This window comes from Triplophysa dalaica, chromosome 11 (genome assembly GCF_015846415.1).
Source record: "Triplophysa dalaica isolate WHDGS20190420 chromosome 11, ASM1584641v1, whole genome shotgun sequence".
Lineage (NCBI taxonomy): Eukaryota > Metazoa > Chordata > Actinopteri > Cypriniformes > Nemacheilidae > Triplophysa > Triplophysa dalaica.
Window position 1 is genome coordinate 12,973,071 of NC_079552.1, and position 18,326 is coordinate 12,991,396.

Sequence of the window (18,326 nt, forward strand, 5' to 3'; positions counted from 1 at the left end):
AGCTCAGACGAAATAACATGTCTCTCTCTTTCTTTGCATAAGGTGTACAATCCAACAATCAGTTTTATAAAATGCACTTGATTTCTGAGCTGTCGCAGCCGGGCCCAGAAATACGATCATGTCCATTATCTGATTAGTTTAGCTACATGACCAAATGATTTGCCTTTTCAATATCTGAGGCCACTCACATCGATTGCTTATGAGAATCCAATACATAATTCTCCCGTCTTAAGCCATCTAAACCCCAAACTGCTCTCCATCACCATCTAAAAATCGACCGTGTGATAAAAGAAAATGTCATTTTATGATTGATTTGTAAATGTCAGATGTTATCAGTGCGATTTATTTTTCTAGAACTGACGTTCCTTTAAAGTTCAGGCGACAAATTGTGTTTACTTAGTTTGAGTTTTGGATGTCTGGTTTATTATCTCCGTGGGGACAGTCCATAGGCATAGTGATTTTTATACTGTACAAACGGTGTGTTTTATCCCCTTCCCCTAAACCTAAAGATCATAGAAAACTTAGCATCTTTAGATTTTCAAATGATAAGTACGCTTTTTTGACCATGGGGACCTTCATTTTGATCCCCAATGAGTAAGGTTTAGGTCCCCACCAGGATATAAAAACAAGGCCCCACCCACACATGCATCACATGTGTAGCCTCTCCGTCACGAAGGCAAATGTGACTATGTTCGTAATGTTCAGGTGACTAATACATCCACATAGCTGTAAATATGCTTTCATTTCTGGAAGGGAGAAACATTAGGTTAGATGTAGTGAGTGGAAGGGGAAGAAGTGTGTGTGTGTAGGTTGAAGTCAGGGGGATGGTCAGTCTTTAAGTGATTTACCGACATTTGCTTTTTGCAGTGAAAGTGCATGACAATCAAAAACTAAGAGAAAGAATGTGTTGAAAAAAGCAGATTTTTCTGGCTGGCGAGACTGGGCATTAGTGGTGTGATCTAGTGCCAGTAACTTTAGTGAAGTGCTCTCTTTATCCCGACCCCCCCCCCCCACCTAAAACAGCCCTTCACTGTAAACAGCATACTGGGTTGATAGAAGTACCAAACAAATATCAAGATTACGCTAAAACTACCCCATACACTTAGAATAGGATTATTTAACAACTGGTTAAATGCTAAGCATCTGTAATGCAAATAAATATTTCTCAACCAGATTTGTCTTGAATTCCCCAAAAAATATTTGACCATCCTAATAGAAAGACAGATTTCAGAAGTTTGTGTTTACGTAATATATGTGTGTGTACTGTGCATATTAATTTTGCATTTATAAAGACATACACATACATGCATATTTAAGATGTTTTTTTAATAATTGTTTATATGCAATAAATGATTGGTAAATATAAATAAATACATCAAAATATTTCCTAAATAAAGTTTTTGTGTTTATTAAATACAAAACAAATATTTACAGTACACCTACATATATTACGTAAATGCTAAGTTAACTAAATATTCTGGATTCGATTAATCATGTTAATTGTTTAACAGCCCTAATAGAAAGCTAAATTATGTTAAATACCAAAACTTTTTTCCAGATTACATTTTATTTTTATTGTAAGTGTAAGGCCATTGCACATTGAGCGTTAAATTAAACGTTAAAAAATAAATACGACCATCACATTTACACTCTGCCTCCGATATTTTCGTCCGTCATAAAAAATTTGGACCGGGGACCATATTCTGCGTTTTTCACATCAGTCAAGCATTTTGAGTGCCCTTTTATAACAATTCAGAGACACCGTACAAACGGGAGCCAAATGCGAAAAAAGGCAAGATTTCGGACTGTATGTGCAAAGAAATTAAATCTCACGTTTTTGTCTAAATGTAGCATTAGAATATTTTGTTGATGCAGCCATCTGGCAATTAAAATAATAACAATAAAACAGTAAAAACTTTCTTAGGGCGTCAGCATTTTTCCATCCACTCCATTAAAGAGCTCTTTGAGAATATAAAAGAGCATTAAAGCTATATGCTAGCCAGCAGAATCCGGACTCTTATCTTTTCACTGACCTTGTTGATTCAAGATATATACAGACAAAATTTAAAGACTTAGATGCCTGTGACTGAATCCAAGAGCGGCATCGCTGGTCACATCCCAATAAAATCAACTTGAAAAAATGATCTGTATATAAGCAAGTATTTAATACCTATCAGCTTGGTTAAATAGAGGTGCACCTCTCTGCCTGTCATTATACAAGCCGTGTTCCAGGGCTGGATCTTATAGTTTCTGGGGGGCTAGGGGGGCATTCCTGCTCCAGATTTTTCTTGGTCCCTCCAACGATATCCAGATGACAATTAAAAAAATCTTTATTAGTCAATACTTACTGAATACTAATTAGTATCATCTATTAAATAACACAGAAATATTTAAAAAGTATCCATGCAATGAACTTATATTATACTGAATATCTGCCCAACCATGATATGTAATTGCCCCGCCCAAGTCAGGCAAGCGTAGTACCGGGCCTGCAGTGTTAACCAAAGATTTGATGGCTGATGGTCCAAAATTATCAAAGTTTGCAATACAAAAACAGAAAAAATATGCATGCTTCGGTATTTTTGTATACAAAAATGTAAATACAATTAAATACTTGTAAGAAATAGTAAGAAATGAGGGAAATCGTGCTACAAATAAGCTTACAAAAGAAGTGACTATGTCAATACATTCCCTCTAGTCTTTTTTAATTTCTGGAAGATTGGAAACAAATGTGTAATAATATCCAAGTTCATACTGTTCAAGACTTTAATGTGCAGATTTTATATTGCATTAGCACTCAATTATCCTGAAATGTTTTCCTTACACATCTAATTTACATTTAGCTGCGGTCTAATGCAATACCAAGGAACAGTTTGGCAGGCAAAACACTCAAGAAAAGTTCCTTGCTGAGCAAAACCACATTCGCGAAATCCTAAATCTGTCAAAAATATGTTTGGTAATGTGAAAATCTAGCTGCACTTTCTAAAGGCCTGTGCACATTAAAAGACTTGTCATAGCTTGTACTTAACACAGCTAATAGCGAACTATGTACGTCAATTACAAGGTCATTCGCTTCCTAGACCACAGCGGTGAACCTGAAATTTTGCTCTGCCACACATGGCGATATGAAAGCCAAGCTTTAGACACTATTTGGTATTAATGGAGGTCCAAAAAAGGGGATAAGATATTGTGTTTTAAATAGTGTAAAAGTAATATATTCTAGGGCAGCTGACACTTGAAATAGCCTGAAGCTTCAGAAGCATGAAGCTCATCTATGGTGCTCTGATGCTGAAGAGCTCTCCAGAATTAGCATTAGCGTTTAAAAGTGGCCATCACTAGACCATAATTGTTTAGAGATCAAAGGCTAAGTGATTATTGAGTGGCTCTGCTTTTTAGAGTTCAATACTACCTTTGAGGTCCAAGAGCCCTAAGGTTAAGACTCAACAGAATGAGAGTATCAAAGGTCTATAAGGTCTGGAGATAAAAGCAGAGAGAGCGGTTGAAGCGCTACTAGAACAATCCTCTGAGGAGATATCAAAACCTGAGGGTGAGGAGAGGACAGTGCTACCCCTCTGCAGTGGCCAGTGAACAACATGCTGTTGCATCGAAAAAGTTTGATTGTGTGCGCGAAAAATAGTCGTTCCTACAGCTTAGAAGAGCATGAAAAGACTTTTGGGTGCGATGTCTGACCTCTTGAACTGGACGTATGAGGCAGAGAAATGATGCAGGGGAGAGAGAAAGCAGATCGGTAGTGCTGCAGATGGTGTGTTAACATATTCATAAGTGAACCTAATGACTGCGGTGAAAAATTAGTTGAATATTATGCACACCTACAATATTCAAATGAGCGGCAGATTTTTAATCAGTCAGAAACACCACATGCAGAGACGTGTCTCACCTTTATTATCTGAGGTGGAACAAATTAATTGTGCGCTTGTTATACATACAGTACAGTCAAATTAAACCGTACACAATGAGGACCCATACACCATTCATTTATCTACATTATGTTTACATATTGGACAAGGCAATACTACACTTACTACGGCACATTAAAACCAAACATGTACCATGCAGTTACTAATACTGTAAAGGGTTTTCTTGCATTGAAAAATTGCAAAAATGATTTTGTTGTGCGGATGGTGTAAAGCTGTCTGAATCAGCGTTGGACACAGTGTTCGCCGTTATGAAGGCATATTGTGATCAGAACGTCTCCCAAACGAATGACTCATTTAAACCGATTTAGTTAAACCATTAAAACTATTCAGTCAGTAGTCCATTGGTGCCCATTCCCGCTCCTGGAGATCTACCGTCCTGTGCGGTTCAGCTCCAACCCTATCTAAAGACACCTGTCTGTTACTTTTCTAGTAATCCTGAAGGTCTTGGGCTTGTTCCAAATGACATTTATACGCCCTTGAAGTGCCCTTCGTGAAGGGGATGCCATTTGTAGTGGTGATTCAAACAAATGTGAAAACCTGAATACCCTGAGTCCGTTAGCGAAGGGTACACGCAATGTTCACTTCATGGAATTGAGTTACGTCTGATCACGTGATCTTGGATGACGAGTCCTCGCGAGGCATTTTGAAGCAAATATGGTGCCGGATTTTTATTTTTGGGCCTACCAACAAATGTAAGTACATTAATTTAGTTTGTATTTGTTATACACTGTTTTTGTCAGATAAATATGATTTAAGATGGTAAAAATATAGTTATTTACTAATACCTTAGTGGAGTGAAAAACAAGATGAAATAAGACATAATTACTTAATATTCAACAAGAAGAATTGTTGTTTATTTTCAACAAACGAGTGCTTGATTTAGATTCTACATGTGACATTGTCAAGGTAACATTTGGCAAGTCAATCTCTTTGTGAAGGGAGTTCCAAACGTGTACATGAGAAACAGTAATACCCTACTCCAGGGGTCTTCAACCGGGGGTCCGCGGCCCATAGGGGGTCCGCGGAGTAACTGCTTGGGGTCCGCTAATTACTGTTTACTCACAGGCAACTTTTTGTTAAAAATGTAAAGTATGGGTACAGAAATATTACAACCAATGTTCTCTTTAACATGCGGGTCCGCGGAGTAACTGCTTGGGGTCCGCTAATTACTGTTTACTCACAGGCAACTTTTTGTTAAAAATGTAAAGTATGGGTACAGAAATATTACAACCAATGTTCTCTTTAACATGCACACATGCGCGGCTACTCGTACTCATTGAAGCTCCCATGCATTGCAATTTTACCTTGCGTGTGTGCACACAAAAACATCCATTCAGGCAGCGGAAGCGATTTGGAAGAAACGTTACATCTGCATCATAAAAGCCGGTAGGGTTAGAATCAGTGCATTCTCTGTCTCCCTTCGCATAAAAGTATGCATGACATGAGATGCATGCAAATAAAGTGCATTCTCATATGTTTCTTAACTTCTGTTCAAATTTGTTGATGCTGTAAAGCGCAAATTTGACCGCCAAATGACACCACACCGCTCCTGCATTGTAAACTCTGACAGAACTATCATACGTGTTTAAAATCAATGAAATGCATACTGTGTACTGATAGTGCACCAACATGTTGCCCCAAAAATAACGCGGACTCGTTGCATCATGTTGCTGTCTGATATGTTGCTCTGCAGAAAGAAACTTGTGTTAATTTTCGTGTAACAGCCGCGTCAATGCTGATCCACGAGAAAGATTATGGAGCTCAGAATGATAAAATAGCGGCGTATTCTGCAACACACAGAGAAGTGCAAAAAAAAAAGAATGACACTTAATAAAACTGATTTTACAGCAGAACGCATAAAATCTGCACTAATTTGTATCGCATCCAGAGCCAACCCCTACTTCCACTAGAATAGGCTTTGAGCCATTAACCAGGGTCAGTCCTCTCATTGAAGCCTTAAGGTTCAATAAATGTTCAATTTCTATTTCACAGTAAAATTAAAATGTTTGATGCTGCAAATCTCTTAAAAGAATCCAGCAATCTATTTGAAAAAATAATACACAGAAAAGTATTTAGCCTATGTGCAACAATAACATAATAGTGCTAATGTACTGTCTTAACATAATATTGCTGTGACAATAAGGGTTGTTTCTATCTAAATAGCTTCATTTACACATTTAGTATAAGGGGGTCCATGCCCCTCCCCTAAAAACGTTGAAGACCCCTGCCCTACACCCTTCAAATGGTTCACTTCAAGGGTCAGCCCTTCGAAGGGAGAAGGGTATAGGGATGTTCACTTCTGTTTTGAAAATCCTTGGTTAGCTGCAGTAGATCTCCAGGAGCAGGATTGGGCACTCGCACTAGCCAATACACAGGATGAGAAAGAGCTTTGCTCATTTAGTAATACCGGTTAATTCAGTTGGCTATTATGGGCTTAAAATCAAAAAAGCTTATATTTGCGTTTCTGTAAGGTTGAATAAATGTAATGTTTTATATTACTTAATAATTATCATTTCTATAGAATTCTTTTACTTGTCTGTAAAGTGTTTGTCTCTTAAAGGTAGCCCTACACATGCATTTGTGTACAAGATCAGGATGTCAAAACCCTGCTGTGTATTATTAAGAACAATGCAGAGCTGCAAATTTAGACCCCTATTCCCTACAAGGTGGCTTGATCCCAACTGACCCTTTTTTAATCTGAACTCTCATTTTTAATCAAGGTAAACAAATAGACTATTTTAACCCTGCAAAAACATGAAATGCAAAAATCCATACAAATTAAATTCTGTTATTTACGCTCCAGTCAGATTCAATCACTCATATTCCCTATATACAGTGTTTCACTATGTGTCATTTAGGAAACAAGTGAACAAGTGAGTGATTTCAGCCACAAGCATATGAAGTAATCCCTGCTGTAACAGTCATCTCGCTCTGAGCACTTAGCTTCACCTATCCCGTTTCACCCTCATGAAAGACAATCTTCCGTGATAAAGCTATTAACAGATATAGCAGCACGGCGTTTCTGGCTAACCGTTTCAATTCTCCCTTTATCCAAAGAGACTCGCTCAGATGTCTGAGACGGATAAAGGCTGAGGTGCACCGCACTATGTCTGTCAGAAATGAGATTACCAAAGGCATTCGATTTAATGATGTCCACTGCACTGGGAAAAATAAGTGACTTCTGTGTTCACTGCAAATCAAATCATCCCTCCATTCCATATTCCAGAAGGACCACGACAGCTGTTGAGGCCATACCGTACGGAAAGTCATCCAATCAGTAGGGTCATGGGATTGAAGAGAAAAACAATGTAGAGAGGAGTCTTGCTCGAGAGGAACATTATAAACATTAAGGATCCGCAGGTCCTTTCGTTTATTTTAATATCCATCCTTGTTGTATTTTACATACATATAATAATCTGCATTTATCTGTATCTTTTTTACATATTTTTATTCCATGTTAGTGATATTTTTATGCACCATGGGTCTGAGAGTAAGGCAATTTCAGTCTTCAGTATGTATGTACTGTAGCTTACATGTAGCAGAATTCACAATAAACCCGACTTTGAAACTGAACCTCTGCATTAAACTGATTTTCTTTGATGAATTTATCCTTTTGAGATCATTTTTGTCATGCGATATAAATACATTGTATGAAAGGCGAGAGGGAACATACGTAGATGTTACCCTCAATAATAAAAATGTCTGTGTTTTAATGTGATATCAACTATTCCAACCTGCCACATTAAAACAAAACAGAATCAAAATCACCATTTGATTTATTAATCTGTGGCAAACATTAAACTAACTCAAAATCCCGAAAACTAAACCCTGTGTTCATTTGCAAGTCTTATTTCCTCATTTAAAATAACCGTGTAACGCCGCACACACATAAAATGGTGAAGAGAGCAACCCGCAGCGGATGAGATTTACCGGAGGGGTGCGGTACGAAACCACACTGACAGACTAAATATAAGTCAGTTCCACAAGGATGGACAAACCCCCTCTTGCTCTGCCCCTAACCAGCCCTCAGCTCTGAGCTGATGTCATTCTAACACTGGAGAGATCGCCCCGGGGGGAACAGAGCCAGCTAGGGCAGGAAATGCTTTCATCGCTGGGGAAGCCATTCCAGAGCAGAGCAGATCAGCATTACACACCACTATCTTGAGTCTCCTACTGTTACTAATTTATGAGTCGGTGAAGCGTGCTCATTTGATCAGGATTAAACTTGATAAACAGGTAATGCTAAACCACAAGCAAATATAAAAAGAAGAAATATTGATAATGCCATAAGTGCAATGTGCACATTTGCAATAATGCAAACAGTGCGAGAATAAGCACTCTGGCCTCGACATTTCACATACAGGGGCGAAAAAAAAGAGACCATAAGAAATACAGAGCATATTTTCTATTATTTTAATCTGTTTCCTCCGTTTTCATTTTCTGCAAATAAATGCAAAAAGAAGCAATATTTTTATTTGTAATTTGGGAAAACTATTGTTATTTGTTCACAGAATGAATCAAACCTAAACACCAATAAATAGTACATAGAGAACATATTTTTTCCGTGGTTGTATGTGTTTGTGCAAGTAAAAACGAAGTTGGGCGTATTACGCAGTATTTCTGTGCTCGATACACCCCCCCAGCGATCGTACAGGTTTCGGAAAGTTTTTTTTTCGAACATATAAAACTGTTTTGTAACAACTTTTTTTAGTCCCTTATGAGACAATTCTCCTGGAAAAGCACCCAGCACGGCCACATGAGAGCAGGAGAAGGAGCATGGGCAGACGTCACTTTCACTTGTAAGCAAGAGAGAGAGAGAGAGAGAGAGAGAGAGAGAGAGAGAGAGAAAGAGAGAGAGCATACGTTCGCGAAGTTCAGATGTTTGTTTGTTCACTGCATTTGTGATGAATGTTATGTAAACTGTGTATATAACGCTGGACTTGGAGATCGTTTGAAACTGATATATGGAGCTGTCCCAGCTCTAAAAGATGCCGGACATGAACCGTATGCGGTGAGTGAAACTGATGTCTGTGTGTTGTTGGCAATGGCCGTGCACGTGCTTTAGTTCAGCCTACCCCTCCCCCCCGTACGGGCCGTATGTTTTCGGAAACAATTGTAAAGCTGTATCTCTCCTTTATAAATGTGATCAAACTAAATACTCTTCGAAGACACAAAGTATGCAATACGACTCTATAGGTACTTATTTAATATGAGATTGGCAGAAACCCTTTGTGTTACGTCTTCTATGCTTCTATTTTGCATTAATTTTATTTACAATATATAGTGTAAGGGCTTATCAATAACCATAGTCATGGTTTTAAATATCACAATTATTGCATTTTGTGACCCCCGCATAGGTATTTAGATCTTGTTTGTTTAAAATGTCTGCACTGTTTCAGATGGTGAACAAACAGTGAGATCAGTTGTACACAGAGAGTCTCTGCCAAAGTCTGACATGACATAAATAAAAGAAATGAAAGAAGGAGAGAGTGACTGTATCCAGTGAGAAAGTAAAGGGTGATGAATGTAGTACACAGCTCCAACTGTGATACCAATCACTCCTCTGTCAGCAACACACTCCAGCGACAGGGCTAACAGCGGCACATCTCTCATCCCCGCTCGCCCTCTCCTGTGTGTGTTTCCGCTCACAGCCTGTGGATGGGACACGACAGCCTTGACCTACACTATTAACCCTCATAAAGAAGACCCTTTTCAAATGTGGCAGCACAAATGACAATACATAAATAATCTGTTGTTTTAGATGTAATCGCAACCACACATAACTGTTACTGACAGGCATGAGCGCACAGGTTAAAAATTAGATGAGGACCGATGTGGACCAAATACATAGAGAGAATATGGGAAAACATCTGGAGGATTAGACATTATGTCAATCTTCATGTGAACATGTTGAAAATTCTGAAAACTCTTTGTGCTTAATGATTCCTTTTCGAATAAATAAAATAAATATATATATAATACATATGCCATGTTTTAAATCCCACCAGGAATCAGATTCATTTTAGTGGTTTTACATACGGTTTCAGGTTAACAAATAAAATGATCCATTTAAATCATGATTTCAGGCAAAACCGGCAAGACCAAAATACTATTATCTCTTCATGTACAAAAAAAGCCAATATGTTTAATTTGCTTTGTTTTGAAGGCTTTAAAACATAGTTTGGAAGACACGGATGTCTATCAGACATGATCAAGGTCAGAGCCAGGGGAACGGTTCTTCTCAGGTTACTCACAAGTCTATAGATGACTGTGGCAGTGGGTTCCTGATGAGAACAATCTAAGGCTCGTGTTACTATCTCATATATGTGGCTATGGTAAAACTGCATTAATGGGAATGATTCACAGCCACAATCAATATGTGGCTGATACTAACAGGCCACAGTGCAGTTGCACAGCAGGATGAGACTGAGGGCTGCTGGGAACAGGGATGACTGTGTCGACTGAGTCAGGGACTATAGCAGTAGAAACATCTGTCAAAAGCCTTCATGTGAAATATGGAAAGCAGAGTAAGGACGTAAAGGCAGATTTCCACACTGCTGACCAATGACTTTCAATGACTTTTCTCTAGTTCAAAATGTATTTTAACAATAAATTTATAGTGGTTCCACTCGAGAATTCCGGTACAAAAATGTTAAAGATCGTTCTACTTTTTTACACATAGAAATGGTTCACTTATTTTATCAGTTATACCAGATTATCTTGTTTATCTGAACAGTTTGTGCAATGGACATTTAAAAATGTGAGTCTACTTCAGCTTCATAACTGAGAACATTAAAAGAATGAGGACATTTTGAACAGTTGTCAGCTTTTTAAAAGCACTCCAAATAATTGATGAGGACACAGCAGACGTATGGATCATTAAACATCATATTTTTGCAGAACACATAATGGTTTATGCACAGTGTTATTTAGCCATGATGGCTTTAAGAGCCTGGTGAAGATTTGCAGTCAAAATCACATTTTAAGGAAGATTTTTACAGTTATTTCTGGCTACTGTTGTCCATTATGGTGATGGTATCGAAACTACTGTTGTTATTAAGTGAATGAGTGAGTGATCGAGTGAATGAGTGAGTGATCCAATGAGTGATCGAGTGAATGAGTGAGTGATCGAATGAGTGAGTGATTGAGTGAGTGAGTGATGTAGTAAACGAGAGAGTGATCGAGTGAATGAGTGATCGAGTGAATGAGTGTTCTAGTGAATGAGTGAGTGATCGAATGAGTGAGTGATCAAATGAGTGAGTGATTGAGTGAGTGAGTGATGTAGTAAACGAGAGAGTGATCGAGTGATCAAGTGAATGACTGATCTAGTGAATGAGTGAGTGATCAAATGAGTGAGTGATTGAGTGAGTGATTGAATGAGTGAGTGATCGAGTAAGTGATCGAGTGAGTGAGTGATCTAGTGAATGAGTGAGTGATCGAGTGAGTGAGTGATCTAGTGAATGAGTGAGTGATCGAGTAAGTGATCTAGTTAATGAGTGAGTGATCAAATGAGTGAGTGATCGAGTGAGTGAGTGATGTAGTAAACGAGAGAGTGATCGAGTGAATGAGTGATCGAGTGAATGAGTGATCGAGTGAATGAGTGATCGAGTGAATGAGTGAGTGATCAAATGAGTGAGTGATTGAGTGAATGATCAAATGAGTGAGTGATCGAGTGAGTGAGTGATGTAGTAAACGAGAGAGTGATCGAGTGAATGAGTGATCGAGTGAATGAGTGATCTAGTGAATGAGTGAGTGATTGAGTGAGTGATTGAATGAGTGAGTGATCGAGTGAGTGATCGAGTGAGTGAGTGATCGAATGAGTGAGTGATCGAATGAGTGAGTGATCGAGTGATCGAATTAGTGAGTGATCGAGTGAATGAGTGAGTGGTCGAATGAGTCAGTGATCGAGTAAGTGATCGAGCGAGTGAGTGATCAAATTAGAGATCGAGTGAGTGATCGAGTGAATGAGTGAGTGATCAAGTGATCGAGTCAGTGATCAAATGAGTGATCGAGTAAGTGAGTGAGTGAGTTATCAAGTGATTGATCGAGTGATTGAGTGAGCGATCAAGTGAGTAATCAAATGAGTGATCGAGTAAGTGATCAAGTGAGTGATTGAGTGAGTGATCGAGTGAGTAAGTGAATGAGTGATCGAGTGAGTTAGTGATTGAGTAATCGATTTAATACAACATTTAATAACTGCAAAAGTTCTCTCACAAATTACTATGTCAAAACCTTTAATTTTTCTGACTGTGGGCTAATTGTGTGAAGAACAAAGAATCAGATAAATAAATTATACATGGCAGATCAATACCTATTTCCTTTTCATCCCAACACAAAATCAATGATTCTAAATGATTAGACCTTCATTTTCCTATAATAAAATGTCAACAAGTTCGCCTTGTAATTAGTTGTCATACAGTACATTAGTTTTTAGAAATTTACATCTATAGACATGCAGCAGTCACTAATCCCAAACTTGTCAAAGTCATTTGTTTTGACTGAACAATGTTGTATCCAGATAAATAACATTTTTATCATGCAATTAACCAATTTTTATATGCATGTATTGAAATAAAGATATAAAAAATTGATAACTTGTTAACACTTGTTACTTGTTAAAACCACTGTACTGTATGTAATACACAACGACCACAGGACAGAACGTTTGGGCACGTAAAAGATATAAAAACATTGTGCAAGAGTTAACGACACTGTATATGTATGTCAGAAATGAGAACAATCTGGTTTAAAAGGAATACATTACACATATTTGTATGACAGCAGGAAGTCAGGCACTATATCTGATCTTACCTGTATTTTGATTGGCCATGAAAAGTTGCTGACGTAGACATGAAACGTGATGTTGGGATTTGCGGGAAAGGAGAATTTCTCACAAGAGAAGCTGTCTCTGTGCTCTCTGATGTTAGTCTTGAACAAAATGGGGAATTCCTCTCCTGAGATTGTACCCGCTACGGAGAAAAAAACATAGCATCAGCATACTGCATGTGAGTTTGCAGACAATGCACTGGCATGAAACCCTATACATGGCTAACTGTTGGCAGTGAAAGATAAAAAACTTTAAGCAGTTTTACTAGAAGACCAACAACAAATCCGAGCACATCTAAGAGCTTCTTGCAGTCATTTAAAGGGTTTGAACAGATTTATGAGTTCATAATGAATATATTGTCAATATATATATATCACAATACAGCAATCTCTAACCACAAAACGTGCACATCAGTCAGTATGCATTTATGTTTCCCAGATGACCCATGCAGGGGCTATTTCATTAAGCACCATAGAAAGATAAACTATTCTTCATTATGCAAAATTGACTTACCACTTAACCACTTTTGGAAAAGTCTTGCGTTAAGTGCTAAATATTTACCCAAATATGCTTTGGTGACAATAAAACTAACAGTCAAACTTCTATTCTCATGGCTTCACAGAGAGACATTAATAACGGCGGGGAGTTTGGTTTATCTATGTCTGCAACACAATTTATAACTGTTCTCCACATCTGCTCAGAGGTTTATTCAAAAAGCAACTCAATTCGCTTAAGATATAAGCTATAAGCCCTGCACACTGTGCACAGGCAAACGTTTATCTTAATTGAAATCACAACAAAAAAAATTCAATGCCCTGATAGAACGGACCCAAATTGCAGCTAAATATTTTGCTCTTCTGAAATATGACACGAAATACAACACTATATGAAATTGTACTGCAGCACAATACCTGTGGAGCCAAGAGACCATGTGACGTTGAGTTTGAAGTTGTTTGATGCATTAATGGACATATCCAGGTTTTTGTTGGTCTGGAAAATAAACAGCATCATGTCAAAACACTTGAATAGATTGAAAGTTCTGTTTCCATATTAGACCTAAATGATGTTTTCAATGACATCACTTAATGAGAGTGTAAGGCAGCAACAAATATACAGACTATCCATCGTTTATTTTAGAGCTTGTGTTGAGAAAACGTCCCTTTCTTTTATTCAAGACTGATGCTTTTGGTAAGGGTGCATATATTTAAATAAAGATCTTCAAACTGTTGATAAGTATACAGTATCTATTTGTAAAAATACAAACGAGAGACCCCGCAAGAGTTTCGTTTTTGTAAGCACTTTATTAGTTTGTGGATGTTTAATGACTGACCTCTTCCGGTGTTGCCATGAAATTAATGGCTGTGTAGTGCTGATCATCCTCCTGAAGCAGGCTGAAGGTGAACTGGTAGTCTATCAGAAGATGATCTACAAAAAAAACACTAATTGTACTTACAACTGAATCAACCATGCCAAACTTTATTATAGCTGAAAAATGAGGAGAATAGATTTGATTTTATTGTTAAAGTGACTTCGAAACTAGTTTATACACAAGTCAAGGCAACGACTTTGCCTGAGCTTTTCTTCAAAGTCAAACCCAAACTGGCACGATTGCCACTTATGATATGAAAGGCTTTTTGACAGTTCACATCTGTACGAGCAACTAAAGGTCACTGTGTCTGATTCAATTGTAAAGATGAATTATGATTAAACAGCAACAGAGACAGAATACTAAGAATTGATTTGACTGTGCAGTGGGTCTAAACTTACATCATGAGAAGAACACACAGAACTATCATTGACATGATTAAACAAAAAGATGAAGCAGATGTGGCTGGACTCTAGTTATCATTTATTACCTTTCCAAATTTGACAAAATCTGTTTTACAAGCACTGAACAAAGAGTCATTCACATGTGCTCATTTAGGAAAAAAGCACAAAGGACATTTCAAATTAATAATCCAAACAGAGCAAATATACTTATAGTGCTTTTTGTTATTTAACTCTTAAAAAAATGCTTTAAAAAGGTGGTGTTTCACAAAAGGTTCTTTGTTGTGAAAAATAGTCTTCAGATTATAAAAAGTAAGAAAGAGATGGTTCTTGTGGAACCAAAGATGGTTCTTCTGTGGAATCGCTGTGAAGAAACTTTTAAGAATCTTTATTTTTAAGAGTGTAAGCCATGGTTCCATAAAGAATGTATACAATCCCTTTATTACTGCATTTGTGTGTTCACTTCTTAAGATTTCACCAAATATAATAAAACAAGACACACACACACAAACATGATACAAACAATCGCCAATACCAAACTTTCCAACATGTTTACATTCATTCTGTTATAAAACAAGCCAGTTAAATGCATGAATTCAAGCAGTAAATCAAACTGTCCCTGGAGACAAATCACATAGCACTTATATGTTTTTTGTCTCATCTTAATCCAGCAGTTTTGTTTGAAAACATGTGCTACTATTCTATTATACACTTCACATTGAAATTAGTATCACATGAGCGTAAAACATTTCTTTCAGCCATCTAATAAAACCAAAGAACTTACACAAGAAGCCACCAGAGGACATTCTCAAGGCAACCGACAACATGAGCAACTGACGTGCTCTGTTTGCAAACCGCATACATTTACTTAAAATACACAACCTAACAAAGCCCTCATAATAGTTTCAAATAAAGGTCCTGACAACCCAAAGTATATTTTCCTTTAAACAATCTGCAGAACACATTTCATTTTCAGGTTCAGAGGTCTGAAATGAAGCAATAACCGAAAGCCATCCCTGGTGAATGGGATCTAGGCATTTCATTTAATGTCTCCTACCATAAACGTTATCATCCTCAATTTTGGAACACCTTGTTGGCGGTAATGAGAACAGCAGAGAGTTAGAGACATCTGGAGTCATCTTTTTTCGAAGCAGTAAAGAAAATAGCATGCAGATTTTAAATAACACGTTGACGTGAAATATATGCAGATTCATATGGAATGCAATGAGCTGAAAACAAGCACCAAATTATCAGCGAATTTTGTCTTTTTGCACGCATTCGAAGATTATTATCCTCCAAAAGCACTGCACATAATTTAGCACAACATTCAAACGTGTGGCTATTTAACAGGTGAGATGCAAAAACCTTTTAGTTCAGTTCTAATGCAAACAATAAATCACATCTAACTTGCAAAATACAATCTACATTGTGTTCATGCTGTTGGGTAACTTTCTAGAGATGTTAAATGTGGTATTCTACTATAGAAAAAATACTAGTTTTCAGTTTGATGTACTCGTATTTGGGTCAATGACATATACTGACCACTTATGTGGTGCGAGACAAGAATGCATAGACATTTAGTCGACTAAACTTTACTAAACAAAAACAGGACACGGATGAATAAATCTAAAAACTAAAAACTATATTTGCCGTGGGACCAAAACTAAGACTAAAATTAAAAAAATGCTGACAAAATGAACGCTACTTTGAATAATTTCAAATAAATTAATTAATTTGAACTCTTTCCCCACCAGCCTTTTTTTTTTAAGTTGCCGTCCACCACCAGCGTTTAAAAATTCTCTATATTTTGATGGCTCAAGGTACATTTTCTGTCATAAATATATATAGACAAACAATAAATTAAATGAAGGAACAGAGTCTCTGCTTTTAAACCAAAGAAACCGTATTCTTCTATCCTCATTTGTTCTCATTATAAACAGACAAAATATATACGTTCTAGGTTCTGGGATTCTGTACTTTTTCCAAAGGTGTGTAGCAGTGGCACCTGCTGTACAAAAGTACAAAAACACAATTGCCATAATAACTCGTCTTTGGCAGGGTACCGTTGATTTTTAAATGACGAGATACTCCTCAATGGCAGATTTTTTTTAAGGCTATGGCCAATTCATATATCCATCCTGTAACAAATCTCAATAAAATGGAAGGAAGGAGGCGGGAACCGGCAAACATTTAAACATTTAATAAAGTAATATAACAGCCGGCGGCCCCTCACGGACGACCGCCGGCGAACAAAACATAATATAAATACAAACATAACATACGTTCGGGCCCGGTCCTCTCTCTTCGACGTTCCGGTCGCTCGTTCCTTTTATATTCTCCCATCTCCTACGTGATTCGAGGCCGGTGTGCGCACAGCTGGCGCTAATTCACAATTACTCACCGGACTCGAACCACGGTCTCGCCCCGCCTACTCTACTACATACCCCCATCACCCCTCACAGGCCGGGGGGTACCCCCGCGACTGTGCAAGCTCCCTCCCCCTCCCTCGGGGGGGTGGGGTGGGGGGTATGCAGCGACGAGACGAGACAACGGAGACGGGAGCCTTCGGAGCGACCGGAAAGAGAGAGGGGAGAGAGGAAAAATCCGGTTCCCTGACATGCTGCCGCTCGTTCCTCAACCAGCCGGAGTACTCTCCTTCGCGGTGCCTTGCGGTGGCCCTGGGGCTTCGGTGGACGGCTCGACCGTCCGCCCCCTGGCGGCCGGCGGTGGCTCCTCCTTTATCCGGGAGTCGGGGCGGGTTCCCCGTCCCCTGTTCCTCCCCCTTGGGCGGACGGACGCAGGCTCCGGCCTCTGGCAGGCGGTGGCTCACCCGGCACTTCCGCCCCCTGCTCCTCCCCCTCGGGGGACGGACACAGGCTCCGGCCTCTGGCGGACGGCGGCAACCCCCCCGCTCCCACTTGGACGAAAGCCACCCCACCTCGACCCAGGGGCGCGGCATTAAAGGTCGCCGTTCCACCGAAGTTTTGACGGTGGCCGCACTGTGCACTTCCGTTTCCCCAGAGCCACCGCTTCGGGCAGCCACTGGCGGACGCCCTTCGTCCGCGCTGCCCGAACTCTCCGGCACCGCGAGGCCACTCGGCGGCGAGGGCTCTCCGACAGCATGTCTCTCCTTCCTCCCGGGTTTCGGCACCAATGTAACAAATCTCAATAAAATGGAAGGAAGGAGGCGGGAACCGGCAAACATTTAAACATTTAATAAAGTAATATAACAGCCGGCGGCCCCTCACGGACGACCGCCGGCGAACAAAACATAATATAAATACAAACATAACATACGTTCGGGCCCGGTCCTCTCTCTTCGACGGTCCGGTCGCTCGTTCCTTTTATATTCTCCCATCTCCTACGTGATTCGAGGCCGGTGTGCGCACAGCTGGCGCTAATTCACAATTACTCACCGGACTCGAACCACGGTCTCGCCCCGCCTACTCTACTACACATCCATTTTCTACCGCTTATCCGAACTACCTCGGGTCACGGGGAGCCTGCGCCTACCTCAGGAGTGCCAATTCATATATGAAAAACTAAATCTTTCAATTTATTATTTTAATCTGCACTTATGTCTACACCACATTCTTAATCTTTGAATAACTGTAAGAAATATGATTTATTTCTATTTAAAATTGGCATGTCGAAAATCCTCATTGACCCATTTGCATTTCCTGTTTTCTGGGTAGATGATATAATACATTAGATCAAATGTGCAGTTAACAGCCAGAACTCTCTGTGTAAATAAATGCAACCCACAATGCAACGGGCTTGACTTGCCTAAAGTA

The 18,326-nt window shown here is 39.0% G+C and overlaps 1 protein-coding gene across 3 annotated transcripts in view; it reads right to left on the bottom strand.

The window, feature by feature from the left end:
- The window catches only part of atrnl1a (attractin-like 1a), a 201,415-nt gene that overhangs the window by 81,934 nt on the left and 101,155 nt on the right, over window positions 1-18,326 (bottom strand). For all 3 annotated transcript variants that reach the window (XM_056760413.1, XM_056760415.1, XM_056760414.1), the window contains 3 exons: window positions 14,096-14,190; window positions 13,677-13,755; window positions 12,750-12,907 (listed from right to left, as the gene is read on the bottom strand). In XM_056760413.1, coding sequence (XP_056616391.1) covers window positions 12,750-12,907; window positions 13,677-13,755; window positions 14,096-14,190 — 332 coding nt within the window. The remainder of the gene's footprint in view (window positions 1-12,749; window positions 12,908-13,676; window positions 13,756-14,095; window positions 14,191-18,326) is intronic.